The sequence below is a fragment of the Cyprinus carpio genome, chromosome A17 (assembly GCF_018340385.1).
Source record: "Cyprinus carpio isolate SPL01 chromosome A17, ASM1834038v1, whole genome shotgun sequence".
In the NCBI taxonomy this organism is placed as follows: domain Eukaryota; kingdom Metazoa; phylum Chordata; class Actinopteri; order Cypriniformes; family Cyprinidae; genus Cyprinus; species Cyprinus carpio.
Genome location: NC_056588.1, coordinates 10,659,974 through 10,672,981, shown reverse-complemented (window position 1 = coordinate 10,672,981; position 13,008 = coordinate 10,659,974). Strand labels below are relative to the sequence as shown.

The 13,008-nt window shown below is 37.6% G+C and overlaps 1 protein-coding gene across 1 annotated transcript; it reads right to left on the bottom strand.

The window, feature by feature from the left end:
• Positions 1–3,334: 3,334 nt before the first annotated feature.
• otx1 (orthodenticle homeobox 1) lies at positions 3,335–10,856 on the bottom strand. Its single transcript, XM_019121357.2, has 4 exons — positions 10,341–10,856; positions 8,370–8,559; positions 7,747–7,898; positions 3,335–6,726 (listed from the first exon to the last, which is right to left on the bottom strand). Exons 2-4 carry the CDS (start codon positions 8,464–8,466, stop codon positions 6,007–6,009), a joined length of 969 nt encoding a protein of 322 aa, XP_018976902.1. The 5' UTR covers positions 8,467–8,559; positions 10,341–10,856; the 3' UTR covers positions 3,335–6,006.
• Positions 10,857–13,008: the final 2,152 nt, after the last annotated feature.

The window sequence follows — 13,008 nt, the reverse complement described above, 5'->3', positions numbered from 1 at the left end:
TCCACCTGTTTGGTGTATGAGAACACTTCCCCCCACCCTGCCTCTCCTAAAATAATCCTTTCCCCAAAACAGCATACATCAGTTTTCCCTCCACAGTCTACATACACAGCGGCCGTGTCAGAACTGTCGCCGGCCTGCTCTCCGAACTTAATCTGACAGCACCCAGCCATCCATAATCCCTCACTGTATCATAATCTATTTACTCTGCATTCTAAGAGGATTTTCTTTTTTCAAGAAAGTATATATACAAGATATGTAAATATGAATTGATGCTGGAAATTGAGGAAGGGTCAGGAGAGGAAGCTTTTGTGTTGTCCCCTCTGTTTTTATGTCCGTCTATTGCTTGTTCTTTGCACGTTTTAAGGAATAATCAGTTACATTCTGTTGTCAGCGTATCATATCATATTTTAAACATCACTTTACATGTAACTGTCTATTGTAATATGTTGTACACTCTTAAAAATAAAGTTTCTTTATTGACGTCTATGGTTTGTGAAAGAACCTTGAACATCTATGGATCCTTTCCATTGCACAAAAGTTTCTTCACTGTGGACAAAAACCCTTTTGGATCCTTTATTTTTAAGATTGTATACATGTTATATGTATATATGATGTCTCTGCATTTTATTTGTGCATTAATTATGATAAATGATCATACAATTCACCATTATTAATGTGTTAATCTGATTATCTAGCAGTTTTCAAAAGGCATCTGTTTTCTTTGAATTACTGTATATATTCATATTGTTGTTTAATTAGTCTGGCCTCCAGTCACTGGTTGTGTGCCAGGAACCATTTTCAACAGCTCAGACTAAATCTTAAAAATTTATAATCACACAGGATTATTTGAGAGACCTTGTAATCCTGTGTTGAGTCAAACTAAGAAAATGTTTTGGATCAAACAGTCTTTTTGGCAAAGATGCTGAAATTTGGTTTGGCACATAATTGGGTTTGATAGATGAGTTTATTTCATAACATCAAGAACAATTGTTAGTTTCTTTTAATGAGTTATGATAAGGAAGCTTAGATTATCTGATCACGTTTGTGTAGTATTACAGTATTGTCCATGAGGCCAAGAGTTTATGCTTCTGATATTTTCTTTTAATATTAAAAATGTTTAACTTTATAACCAGTGGTACAAGTGCAGAAGTTTGTCTACTGCTGTGATAAGTTTCTGTGAGCATTAAGGACCTGGTGTTCTTCACAGTTCATCAACAACGATCTGACATCTAATTCAAGCAGCTGTTATACTCCACCACATATACTGATCAAATCTGCACATACAAACAGTGAGTGTTCATTTCCTGGTGGGATGTGTAAGCAGAGGGTAAACTGGTTTTCAGTACTCAAGCTGCCTGTCGGATCAACAGCCCCCAGGCCTCAGGCTTCATCTGAGAGCCATCTTTCAGACAGTGAGGCGATGTTACAGTCTGGTCACTTGATATGAGAAAAATGAACTCGACAAACTGTTCTCAGCTCAATTAAGAGTTAATTAACTCTTACCATTTTAATTGCTGCTATTAAGAGCAATTATGTCACCACTCAGATTAGATTGCACTGTTTTGTCAACCAACACTTGAGTGGTAAAACATGGTAGCCTATACATTAACAAAGAGATCGCTTCCAGTCTCTATCACATTAAAACTTTTTGTGTTTATATTTCTTTCTTCCATATAAAGAAAATCATTCCATATCACAATTTACTTTTTTATTTTTTATTATTGACTAAAAATGTCAACTAAAAAGTTTTTTTTCAATATATCAAACTTTTCTTATTATTCCTATCCTCTGCGTGTACCGAGCAAAACGCGCCTTTCATTTAAAACAACTAAAAACAGGCCTAATAAATTATGTGATAAAATTCTTAACTGCTTATTTAAAAACAAGCACTTTTTGAAATTATTTCTAATTAGATCGTTTGAATTTATCTACGGGTAGTTAAACAGCTTGGACATTTCTGACTTTAGACCCCACAAAAAAATAATAAAAATAAAAATACATTTTATTGAAGAGCTGTAGGCTATTCAAGTGACTGTATGAATCTTTTTTATTTTTAAAGAATGAGTAACTTCGTTTCATAGCCTACAACAAACCCAACAAATCGCTAATACGTTGAACCAAATAACGTAAAAGATTATAGGTTAATAGGAGTTAGTCTGTAGTCTACCTAAACTGTGACTGTATGGTCAGCTACGGAGTTAAAGATGAGCTCAGCAAGTGTCCATCCTGACAGCCATAATGCCGTCTGTCATCTGTTCCTAAGACCTCAGCCTCAGTACTGTAGGAATAAATCCCTCTGTGGTTTTCCCACCCTCAGCGTTTCTGTGACTCACAGAGGCCTGAAGTCAGCATCTCACCATCTCAGCAAACCCTTCGCTCATCACACTTCCGTTTTCCCATTAATGGTTTTGGTCGGTAATCTCTTTTACAGTTTTCACATGTAATAATATGGTGCCAGTTGTGGACGAGCAGTCCCACTCGGGTGACATCTGGACATATGAGCATATCAGCGAGGCAAGAGTGGATTGCCTCGTACAGCAGTAAAGCGTCCTATCCGCCTCATGAAATGAGAGAAAATTCTACCTTTAGAGGACAAACCTTAAAAAATAAAATAAATAATTAAATAGGCCTACTTGACTGAGAAGTTGGCTTCTCACGCTTTTTGCTCTAATAGTTTATCTTTCTTTTAGTTTAAATAATTTTATTCGTTTAGTGTGAATAATTAACACAGTTTTTATTCAAATAATAATAATAATAGGCTAATAAAATATTTGAAAATGGGAATCTAAAACTAACGTAAAGCTTTCTCAGTAGCCTGAATTGTATTTGAGTTGTGGTAGTATTAGACTACAACTCAAACTTGTCAAAGGCATGCCCTCCAGGTGAAAACTGATTAAACAATATATTCTGGTTGAGTAAATGACAATATAATAGCCGAGATTTGAAATAAAATTTGAAATAAAAGCACGGCTTATTTGGGATAAAATAGCCTATAGGGTAGCTATACGAAATATCGGACCACACAGGTTAAGTGAGACAGTTTAATAATCTTTATAATTGTTTTTGTTTTTTCATTATTATTATTATTATTATTATTATTACATTGGTTAAAAAGTTTAAGCTAAATTATTATAAGAGTGTTCTTCTTACCTTTATCCCTAACATTCAACTCGACTTGAATTTAAAAAAGGACCTACTGTAGGCCGAATGTCACATGCCAGGCTTTAAATTTCGAAAATCATTCTATTTCAAAATATGAATAAAATTGGATCAACGTTGGCAGTTGATGAGTGCTTTAATGATGACGTAAGAGGATGTTATTAAAATATTATATGTAGCCTTTTAGCCGGGCATCTCGTCTTCCGCCCTGCCAACAAGTGTAGGCTATGTACAGACTGGAGCATGATTTATTCCGGTAGCATTGCGTCCAAAAAACATTGTTGGCTGTTACTAATAGAGTGTAAAATAAATGACAAACTCTCTGAGTTAATGGACATGGATTCACCTCGCCAGAATTATGCCAGCTTCAGTTGAAAGTGTTAGACCGAACAGGCCCTAATGTTTTCTCTCACACACCCCTCGGGCTTAAGCAGGTGCTCCACGCGAGGGAGTGTCCGAGCTCCTCAAATTATTCCCCAGGAAGACAGGACGCAAATGTTTGTTTGATGCAGATCGTACAAATCCATTCATGTTTATGTAGTGTCGCTGAGCTGCGAGCACAGTAAAACAAATACGCGTAATGTTTTCCTGAGCCAGGTGTTGATTCAGCTGCCAGGCCAACACATCAATAATTAGCGCACAATGGGTTGAATGGGTTGTTATTTTCTTATTAGCAATATGCTGTCGACGATTATTGTTCTTAAAACATGCATAACGTGATATTCAAAGTAGCCTAACTTGTAGGTGCATTCAGTTAAGACAAGTCAAAGAATAGCCCCATATCTTCCAATAAGCATGTATTTGTCATTGGCCTATAACAAATATTTGATTATTTTCATTACAAATTAATTAAAAAAACACAACATAGGTTTGTCATAAAGTACGTAAGGACATAAATGAATGCTGGCCTTCTTGTGTGTTGATAATAAAAAAAAAAAATTCCTGTGCACATTTTTTCTGTCCGCTGCTTAATCGACCAAAATGAAACTTTTTCTGTTCGAACACGTTCATCTAAACAGCTTTGCCGAGCCCTTGTTTTTCTCCAGCTATTTCTTTAATGGCCCGGTGCCTGACCGCTGCCTCCCTCCAGTTTTTGACCCATTAACCCAGACCCACCCACGTCATTACCGAATCAGAAGAGGCGAAATCGCTCCGGGTTATTTTGGCGAAACGCTCTTGTGCTCCAGAGCGCGCGGAGATTCTGCAGGGAAGCAATTATCGCGAGCGCATTCAATTACGACCTGATCAAATGCGTTAATAAATATTTAAGAAATTTTGCGGTGCCGTGGCCTTTAACAAGTTTGCACAAAAGACCTTCAAACGATTGTATGTTTTATAAAGACCAAATTAACATTGCCTTGTTCAAGTCCACTGTTTAAGTTTTAATCAGTTTTTACACCCCTGCACGCACACACACACACACACTTACAGCATTCATATCCATAGCAAATAACCGGTTTATTAAGGAGGAGCAAAAACTTAATCCTTAACGAAAAATTAAATCAGTGGCATTCGATTTCACACACACACACACACACACACACACACACACACACACACACACACATCCCCTTTAAAATCCTCACAGTCCTATTAAAACAAACCAATGAATTGCCTCAAGTTTAGTGCAGATAATCATTCAGCTCTAGATATGGTGCACAAGTTGCATTAGGCATGTAAAATTCGTTCTTAATCCAAACGTTATCCAGCATCTCACCACATAAATAAAACTGAGGTGCGTTTATTGTATTTTTTTACTAATTTATTCGTTCGTTGAGTTGAAAACATTTGCAACACGAAAATAAATTTTGGATGTTAAAATCGGACATACCCCAATCAGAAGTCATGTGATATTTTGGTAATTAACTGATCTTTATTACGGACACGAATGTAATGATCTGCGCCTGCAGTACATTCAGCATTTCACTTTTCATTTGGGAATTCTTCGTTAAACCACATTTCGTTATCCACATGATTTTTTTTTTCGGTTAGAGCAATTAAGTCAAGTGCTGTTAAATGCATCCAACATTTTTTTTTAATCATGCCCGTGCTCTTTCACCGCAACAAATCTTCAAATGCTAGTTTACCTTGATATATCACAGCCAAATACCCCCCGCTCTAAAAATGTCCAGCGTATAATTGTCTTTTTTTTTCTTCAAATTTTTTATTTTTATTTTTTCCACATGGTGTTCTCAATATAAAATCCTATTTATTTATTTTTAATCTTTATTTTTCAGGGTAACAAAAATTGGTTTTCGTTATATCAAATAAGTCCAGCGGCCAATTCTTCATCTTTGGATTATTTGAGGAAAAGATTTACATAAAGTCGTTTCAAAGTCTTATTAAACCATTTGAAATCCAGTAACACCAACTAAATATGGTCAATGTAACTGACCCAAATACATATGTACACAATTCAGCTCCGTTAAGCTGACTAGAATCTGTCATCCTAAAAAATAACCATATTTAGAAAACGAAACAGCTGTACAGGGTTTGAGAGGTCGCTGAGCGTTCAGTGTCCCGTGTAGAAAAACGGTAATCCAGATCAGGCAGGAGAGTGACTCGAGTCCGGCAGAACACTTCAGAACCAGAACTCTGGGTCGTCGAGTAGATCTAATTAAGTCTCTTCAGGGACGGAAAAAAAAATAGCTTTCATTTCCCTCCACAACTTTGCCGTTTTCCCCCTTTCTTTTCTCTAAATAAAGGGGGCCTCACTTTTAAAAATGTGACGAACATCTAACTATTTTGTTCAAATCTGCAAGTCCATATATTTTTTTTCCCTTAAATTCAGCACACTATGAAAACAGAGAGAAGGTGAAAATGGAGGGCATTAAAAAAAAAATCAGATCACAAGACTTGGAACCTCCAGGACGCTTGGTCTTTGTAGTCCAAACAGTCTGTAGTGTTGAAGTTGAGCTTCCAGGAGGAGGCCGTTTGCTCCTTGTAATCCAGGCAGTCAGAAGAATTGAACGCCAGGCCAGTGCCACTGTATGCCTGGTGATGATGGTGGTGATGTCCTGAGGACTGACTGATGTGGTGGTGGGGGTGCGTGGGCATGGATGACGCCGTCATGGGGCTGAGCTGATGAGGGTGGTGGTGAGAGTGCATGGGGGCCAGATAGGAGCCGCAGTCCACTCCACTGAAGTAAGAACTGGAAGGAGTCGGGTAGCCCTGGCTGTAACCGGTGGTCTGGTTGTAGGGCATGGGGTATGAGGAGCTGGGTGTGCCCGAGACGGAGCGCTGCATGCAGGAGGCATTTGAGGGAGCAACGGGCTCCGGCAGGGAGACAGACGGGGGTGCAGAGCCTGGAGAAATGGCAGGGCTCCAGATTGATGACACAGTACTGATAGAGGTAGAGGTGCTAGTGATGCCTGTGTTATTGGTTGAAGAAGAGGAGGAGGAGGAAGAGCCTGCGCTGGAGACGGCAGGAGGGGTAAACTGGCCGCTGCTCTCTGAGCCCGTGCTCTCCCGAGTGGGTGAGGATTTCTTCTTTGCGGGCCGAGCTTTAGTGCTGCTGCCACTCTGCTGCTGCTGACGACATTTAGCACGCCGATTCTTAAACCACACCTGCAAGACAGAGAGAGGAAACAAACACTTAAAATATGCTTTAAAATTCTGGTTGAACAACACCTTAAAAAAAAAACTGAGGCATGAAAATACGATAGCACAGTCCATTATACCCGATACACAAACACACATGCACACAGAGCTCCATTAAATGATTATGGAGACCTTCCGTGCATGTCTGAAGGACATGTTGGAGAGCCATTGTGCAATATCAGAGTGGAAAATAGCTAGTTATTACCAGTTCCTGGCTTTAATTTGCATGCAGGGCCTTTCTGCTTTACTGTGTGGATCTAATTTCAGTGCTTGTAGATGGCTGGGTGATAGCAGCCTATTGAGTTTCTCAGAAGAGAAGGTAATTCAATAGTGGAAGGAGGGTCTGACTGTGTAAAGCGTTTTGTTTCATGTGCTTATTAAGAGCAAATAAAATTGCTTGGGAAATTGACAGAGGGTTGCTCCTTTAGGCCTCAGATCACTTCAGAAAAAGCATCATCAACTTCAGCGAGCCTTTTAATCAATCACAGTGATCATCCGTGTACAGTACCATGTAGTGTAAAAAGCCACATTTCTTCAGTTAAATCAGTTCAGTATGCACAAACAAATGCACCAAACACCATTTGGGCTTGGAGAGTACAAATTATTCTAGCATAATTATTAAATTCTGTCATGATGCATAATTTAAACATAACCCCAAAAAAAGAAAAGAAAGAAAAAGAAAGCAGAAATTACCTGGCTGTTAATGCTAGTCATGCAATGGCTGTATAACTAGGGTGACAAAAATGTTAAAAATAGCTAGGAGTTTATAATAATAATAGCTGCAACATTTTTTTACAATAGACTCTTTTTAACATACTACTACGAACTTTTACGAAAATCAGTAGGGGGAGCAGCTGAGCATAACGGACATTAACGAACGGGTTTGGAAAGTTATCACACTTAGACTAAATAGTTACTTTAGAGAGAGAGAGAGAGAAAAAAAAAAATAGTTTTTCTCTCTCTCAAACATTCAGTGGTTACATGTACCTGAACTCTGGACTCGGGAAGGTTGATCTTCAGCGCCACCTCTTCTCTCATAAAAATGTCCGGGTAACGAGTTTTGGCAAAAAGCGCTTCGAGAATGTCAAGCTGTGAGCGCGTAAATGTCGTTCTTTCCCGCCGCTGCTTTCTGGGTGTTGCTGCAAATAAGAATAAGAAAAAAGGTTATAAATGTACACACAATAGCAATATTAGCCTGCGCTTTATAGAAATGGTCTAAATGTCTGCTTAGATGTGAAATAGCTCCAGGACATTTCAAAGTAGGCTAGCCTACTATTTTCGGAAATTATCATCATTATTATTATTAGGTATTAGTTCATTTATTTATTTTACCTCAAAGCTGTTTAAAAATTGTAGCGGGCTAATTTACAGAGGTTTTGTGGATTATCTTTAAAAACCATTGCAACGACGACGCAATAAGCATGTTAGGCCCAGCAAGTTAGGAAAAAAATTGACAATGTCAAGAATCTTATTTTCCCCCCTTAACTGAAGTGCCTGAAACAGTTAATACATTTTTATTTTTTTTATAAATGAAAGAAAGGGGAAAAAGACGGGATTCATACTCGTATAAAGCGGTGTTAAACCGTTTATAATGCACGTAAACCGTGTACCTGGGTATCCGACGGACGGGTGCAGTAGGTCCATGGCTGCGCCGCTCAGCCCCAGGCCGTTCATGGCGTAGGGGGGCTGTTTGAGGTATGACATCATGCTAGAGGCAGTCACGGGTCCCCCCAGATCTTGCCAATAGTTTGATTTCCCCCGATGTTGCAGTTTGACGAAGGACGGACCCAATTTATGTTACTGAAATGCGATTGCAATAACACAAATAATATTAACAGCTGATATGCGTAACCACAGGAAAAAAAAATTACGAAAAATTAAAAAAGTAAATTAAACATGAGTCGACAGGAACCGTTTGTCGAGAAAAAAAAGGTTTAGATAACTATGCAGTTCTCTGAAAAATTATTAGAAACGACAAAGTATAAATAAACAATAGAGAACCTGATTGATTGGTTTAAAATAACTAAGCATTTCTCTATAACCTTTTTCTATAACAGCCTAATAATAGCCTAATGTAGCCTAATAATAATAATAATAATAATAATAATGACAACGAATTTGATTTCTCTTTTCTATACTTGTACTGATACATAGACTACTGATAAAAAAATAAAACGTATAGCCTGAATGCACTGCAAATCGCTTTGGACAAAAGCGTCTGCTAAATGCATTAATGTAAATGTTCTGAAAAAAATAAAGGCATAATGGTGAAAACTGCATACCTTACGCGAATTATAATTGTATTCCTAAATATTTCTATGATTGTGCATGCCTATAATTGTCTTTCTTGTAAGATAAAATTCAAAGTTATATTCAAAGTTAATATATATAAACTTTGAATTCTATCTTACAAGTAGATATATACAATATATATAAAATATTTAGCAAACGTTGACTTTTTTTATTTTTCATTATTTTTAAAGCACTGATTTAAAATTTTAAATAGGCCTACGGCTCTGGGGAGCTTGTCTGTCTTAACGGGGCATTTAAGACTAAATCTGTGCTGTTTCAAAGTATTAAAAAAAACTTGCAGGCCTAATAAACATGGTCTCCAGGGTTGCACTGAATTTAGCTCTGAGTAAAAATGTAACTGAAATAATCTAATTTATTATTTACAGCAAAACTATTTTAAATAAATAACATCTCTCACAACAGGGCAAAATTAAGAGTTAGGCTACTTCTAGAAAATTGTTAAACTAGCCTATATAACATTATCATGCAAACAAATTAGGGGGGGGGGGGCATTAAACTTTATTAATGCGTTGTATTAGTTTGTTGGTCTTTCAATTTTTTTTACCGAATTTAGGAGACGACTGGTTACCTAGGGGAAATTAATGTGGATGGGCCCCGTGCTGAGAGAACCGAACCGCTTGTAGAGTTCAGTGTATTCCAATCTATTCCTTGCTTATTCTTTACTCTGCAAAGACTACTTAGAAAGAACACATCTACGTGCAAATTAACTCAATTACAATGCAGATTAGACCTCTGGGGAAACACCTTCATTTCTTGGCCTTATCACCAAAATAAATTAACAAAAACCAACGCCTCTCCAATTACTCTCCAAGTGAGCTGGTTAACACTGCGGTGATGAGGTGATCTTTGCAAAAATACTTGCTTTAGTTTCAAACAGACGGGTCGCTATTATTATTATTATTATTATTTAGATTTAATTCATTTTGAAATGAATTAATTTACTTCTAAGCGTTTATGACAATTACCAGACTGTTTACTGCGTAACTTAAAAACAATACTGACGTCGGTACACAATAGAAGGAAACAAAAAATAAAATTAATAATAATAATAATAATAGGATAATAAAAACTTTTGCACACTCCTTTCAAGATGACAAAATTTATCTACATAGAATACATGTTGCCAATATTAACACAATAAATTTTAACATTGAAACTTGTATTAGTTCCGTTTTCTGAAAGTGTCACACGTTAACAAAAATAAATAAATAAATAAATACAAAATTAGAGAAATAAATATCTAAATTAAAAGACGAATTTGTTTTTACCTTTTCCAGAACCCTCCGTCCTTCTCCTCTCCTGAATTTTAGCAGTCTGAACAGAAGATAAAAAATATCCACCAATGCAAGAGTTCAGAAAGGCAACCCGATCGAGGAACCTCACCGAATAAATGTCGTCAAAAACTCTCTTCAAAACTGCAGACACGCAGCAGTGTTGATATGACGCACGTGTCTGGCCTTTAGCTGGACTTGTTGTAGTCTATTCAGAGTGTGTTCCCGGGGTTTAAAACCAAATGCATTAAACTCATTTGCTTTGGCTTTCTCGTTCGTGTCTGTCACTAGTTTAAGGTGATTGCTAATGTAGACGGATGGAGATTGATCACCTTCTCCTAACCCTGCCTCTCTAAGAGCGTAGGACACCTGCAGATCCGCCCACTCCAGCCAATCACCGCGCATGTTCTGCTTGATTGACAACTGCACCAGCCAGTCCATGGGTTGAACATCCTCAAAGCCCCACCCCGCGCTGACTAAAGACATCAAGAACATGTAGGCTACCGTACAAATAAATCTTTAGAATTTCGAGAAGACCTAAAATATAGAGAAAATGGTAGACAATACAGTTGAACATTTCCTAAAATTGAAGACAGATGGAAAATATTAGAATCTGGGCTTCACATACAAAAGTCGTTTTAAAATTAAGGTAGGCTACAGAGTGAGTTTTAAAAATATTAAGCCTAAACCATTTAAATTATAGTCTACTATTTTACCGAAAGACTTAACGATTGCGATCCAGACACAGGATGTCGTGTAAAATCTAAACAATATATTTGTATAAAAGCTTTAATACAATTATAGCCTAACTGTTTTGCGTCTTGAAATGTTTTTTAAGTGTTAAAAAAAACATTATCGCATATTTAAATAGTAGCTATTAATTTATTAATTCATCTAAATGCAAAATTTATCAACGTGGATTAAACAGTGTATTATAATTAAAGCTATGCCTATCCAAAATCCAAGCAGTAAAAGACATCAAGGCCTTAACTGAAATTGTCCGACATCACGCAAAAGTTCCGTTTGATACAGAATTAAAGACTCTCTTTAGCGATCGATTCGTGTTGTCCATCGATTTAAAGCGGTGTAAAATGCAGCAAAAAAGTTGAATTTATCCACTTTATCTATTTTCATTTTTATTGTTACCCCGCCTCATGAATATTAATGAGTGGCTAATCCCCACTTAGAATTACATTTCAGAATAGTGTGCGTAAAGTTTAATAGGCAGAGGGAGAGGAAACGTGAAAGGGAGTGAAGAAAAACTCGGCCCTTCCAGAAAAAAACGAAATCAGCACATAGAGAGAGTCTGAGCTTCAGAGAATTAAATAAAGCACCTTTCAAGCCTCACTTTCCCAAAGAAATGCCAATAAAATACGGTAACAGAATATCACGGAGGGCGCGGTGTTTCCTTAACTGTTTCTGAAAGGCTCAGAAGATCTTAATAAGGCTTCGCTCGGTCCTTTTGTTGATCTCACAAAATCAACTCATTCTAATTGAGGCCTGAGCTGAAAGCGACCTAATGTTCAAAGCAAGTGACCGCCGGAGGAACGAAATTACATTTTTACTATATGGGACATCCAATCAAAGGCCGGGCGGCTTTACACGTTTTTCTATAGATCAACAAAGTCATCGACAAAAGTGGCTTACTCTTTGGTGTAACAGAGATGCCGCTGTTAGCCGTCAATAAACGCGAAACAACTCAAGGGAAAGTTATTGGATATTGCTTAGACAGGGAATGCGCATATTAAATGTTTAAAGCACAAGTGTTGGTCCCAGCCCCCCCCCCCAAAAGGCAGATTCCACCTGTTCTTAAACTATTTACACGAATAATAATAACAAAATGTGATCCTTAAATGCATACAATAGAAATATATACAATTCCAGCATTTTGTCCGTTTGCTATTTATTCTCTCGGCCCTGATGTTGCTAAGACCCCGTCATAAAGCCAGAACAAGCAGACTATCAAGTTATCAGGTTGCAAGAAGCTTTTGTAATAAGAGTATTTTGTCTAATCCCAAATTGCAGCCGAATTTTCTAAATGCTGAGCTCGTAAATCTCGGGATTAGAGGAGGCGAGAAGAGGAGGGGGAAAAGTTTGGTTTGTTTAGCCGGCAGGATGGGAGCGGGTCGGCGATGTTGTCGGTCCTTATTAAAACGACGGTGCATAAAATACGATATTGAAACTCGTCCAGAAGGCTCGGTACCGATTCCCCCGGTGTATTTTAGGACGAGGGAAGGGTTTTGGGCGGTCGAGGGGCTTCGTGAAGTCCAACAGCACAACACCTGAAGTCAGGCCGTGGACTTCAAAGCAGCCGGATCCACAGCACGCGCTCTGGGACTCGTGCATCTCTTCTCGCGCTGAAATGCTCTACTTTTTGCTACACCGTTTTGGAGAGTCCCTTTTTTTTATAAGAATATCTATTTTAAAGGCTTTTTAAAATGCATTTTCCCTCCACTAAACATATAGCTACGGTTGGTTTGAGCCTGAAAACAATGATCAACGATCAGGTAAGGGAATTAATTGTGCATTTTGACAATGCTAATGCATGTGAATGTGTGAACTAGAACGACCCAGATCACGTGTTTCATTTTTTTAATTTTTTAAAAATCTTTATATTTGTTTGTGTGGACAGAAATGCCAGAGGTATCTAAACTTTCGTATAGTT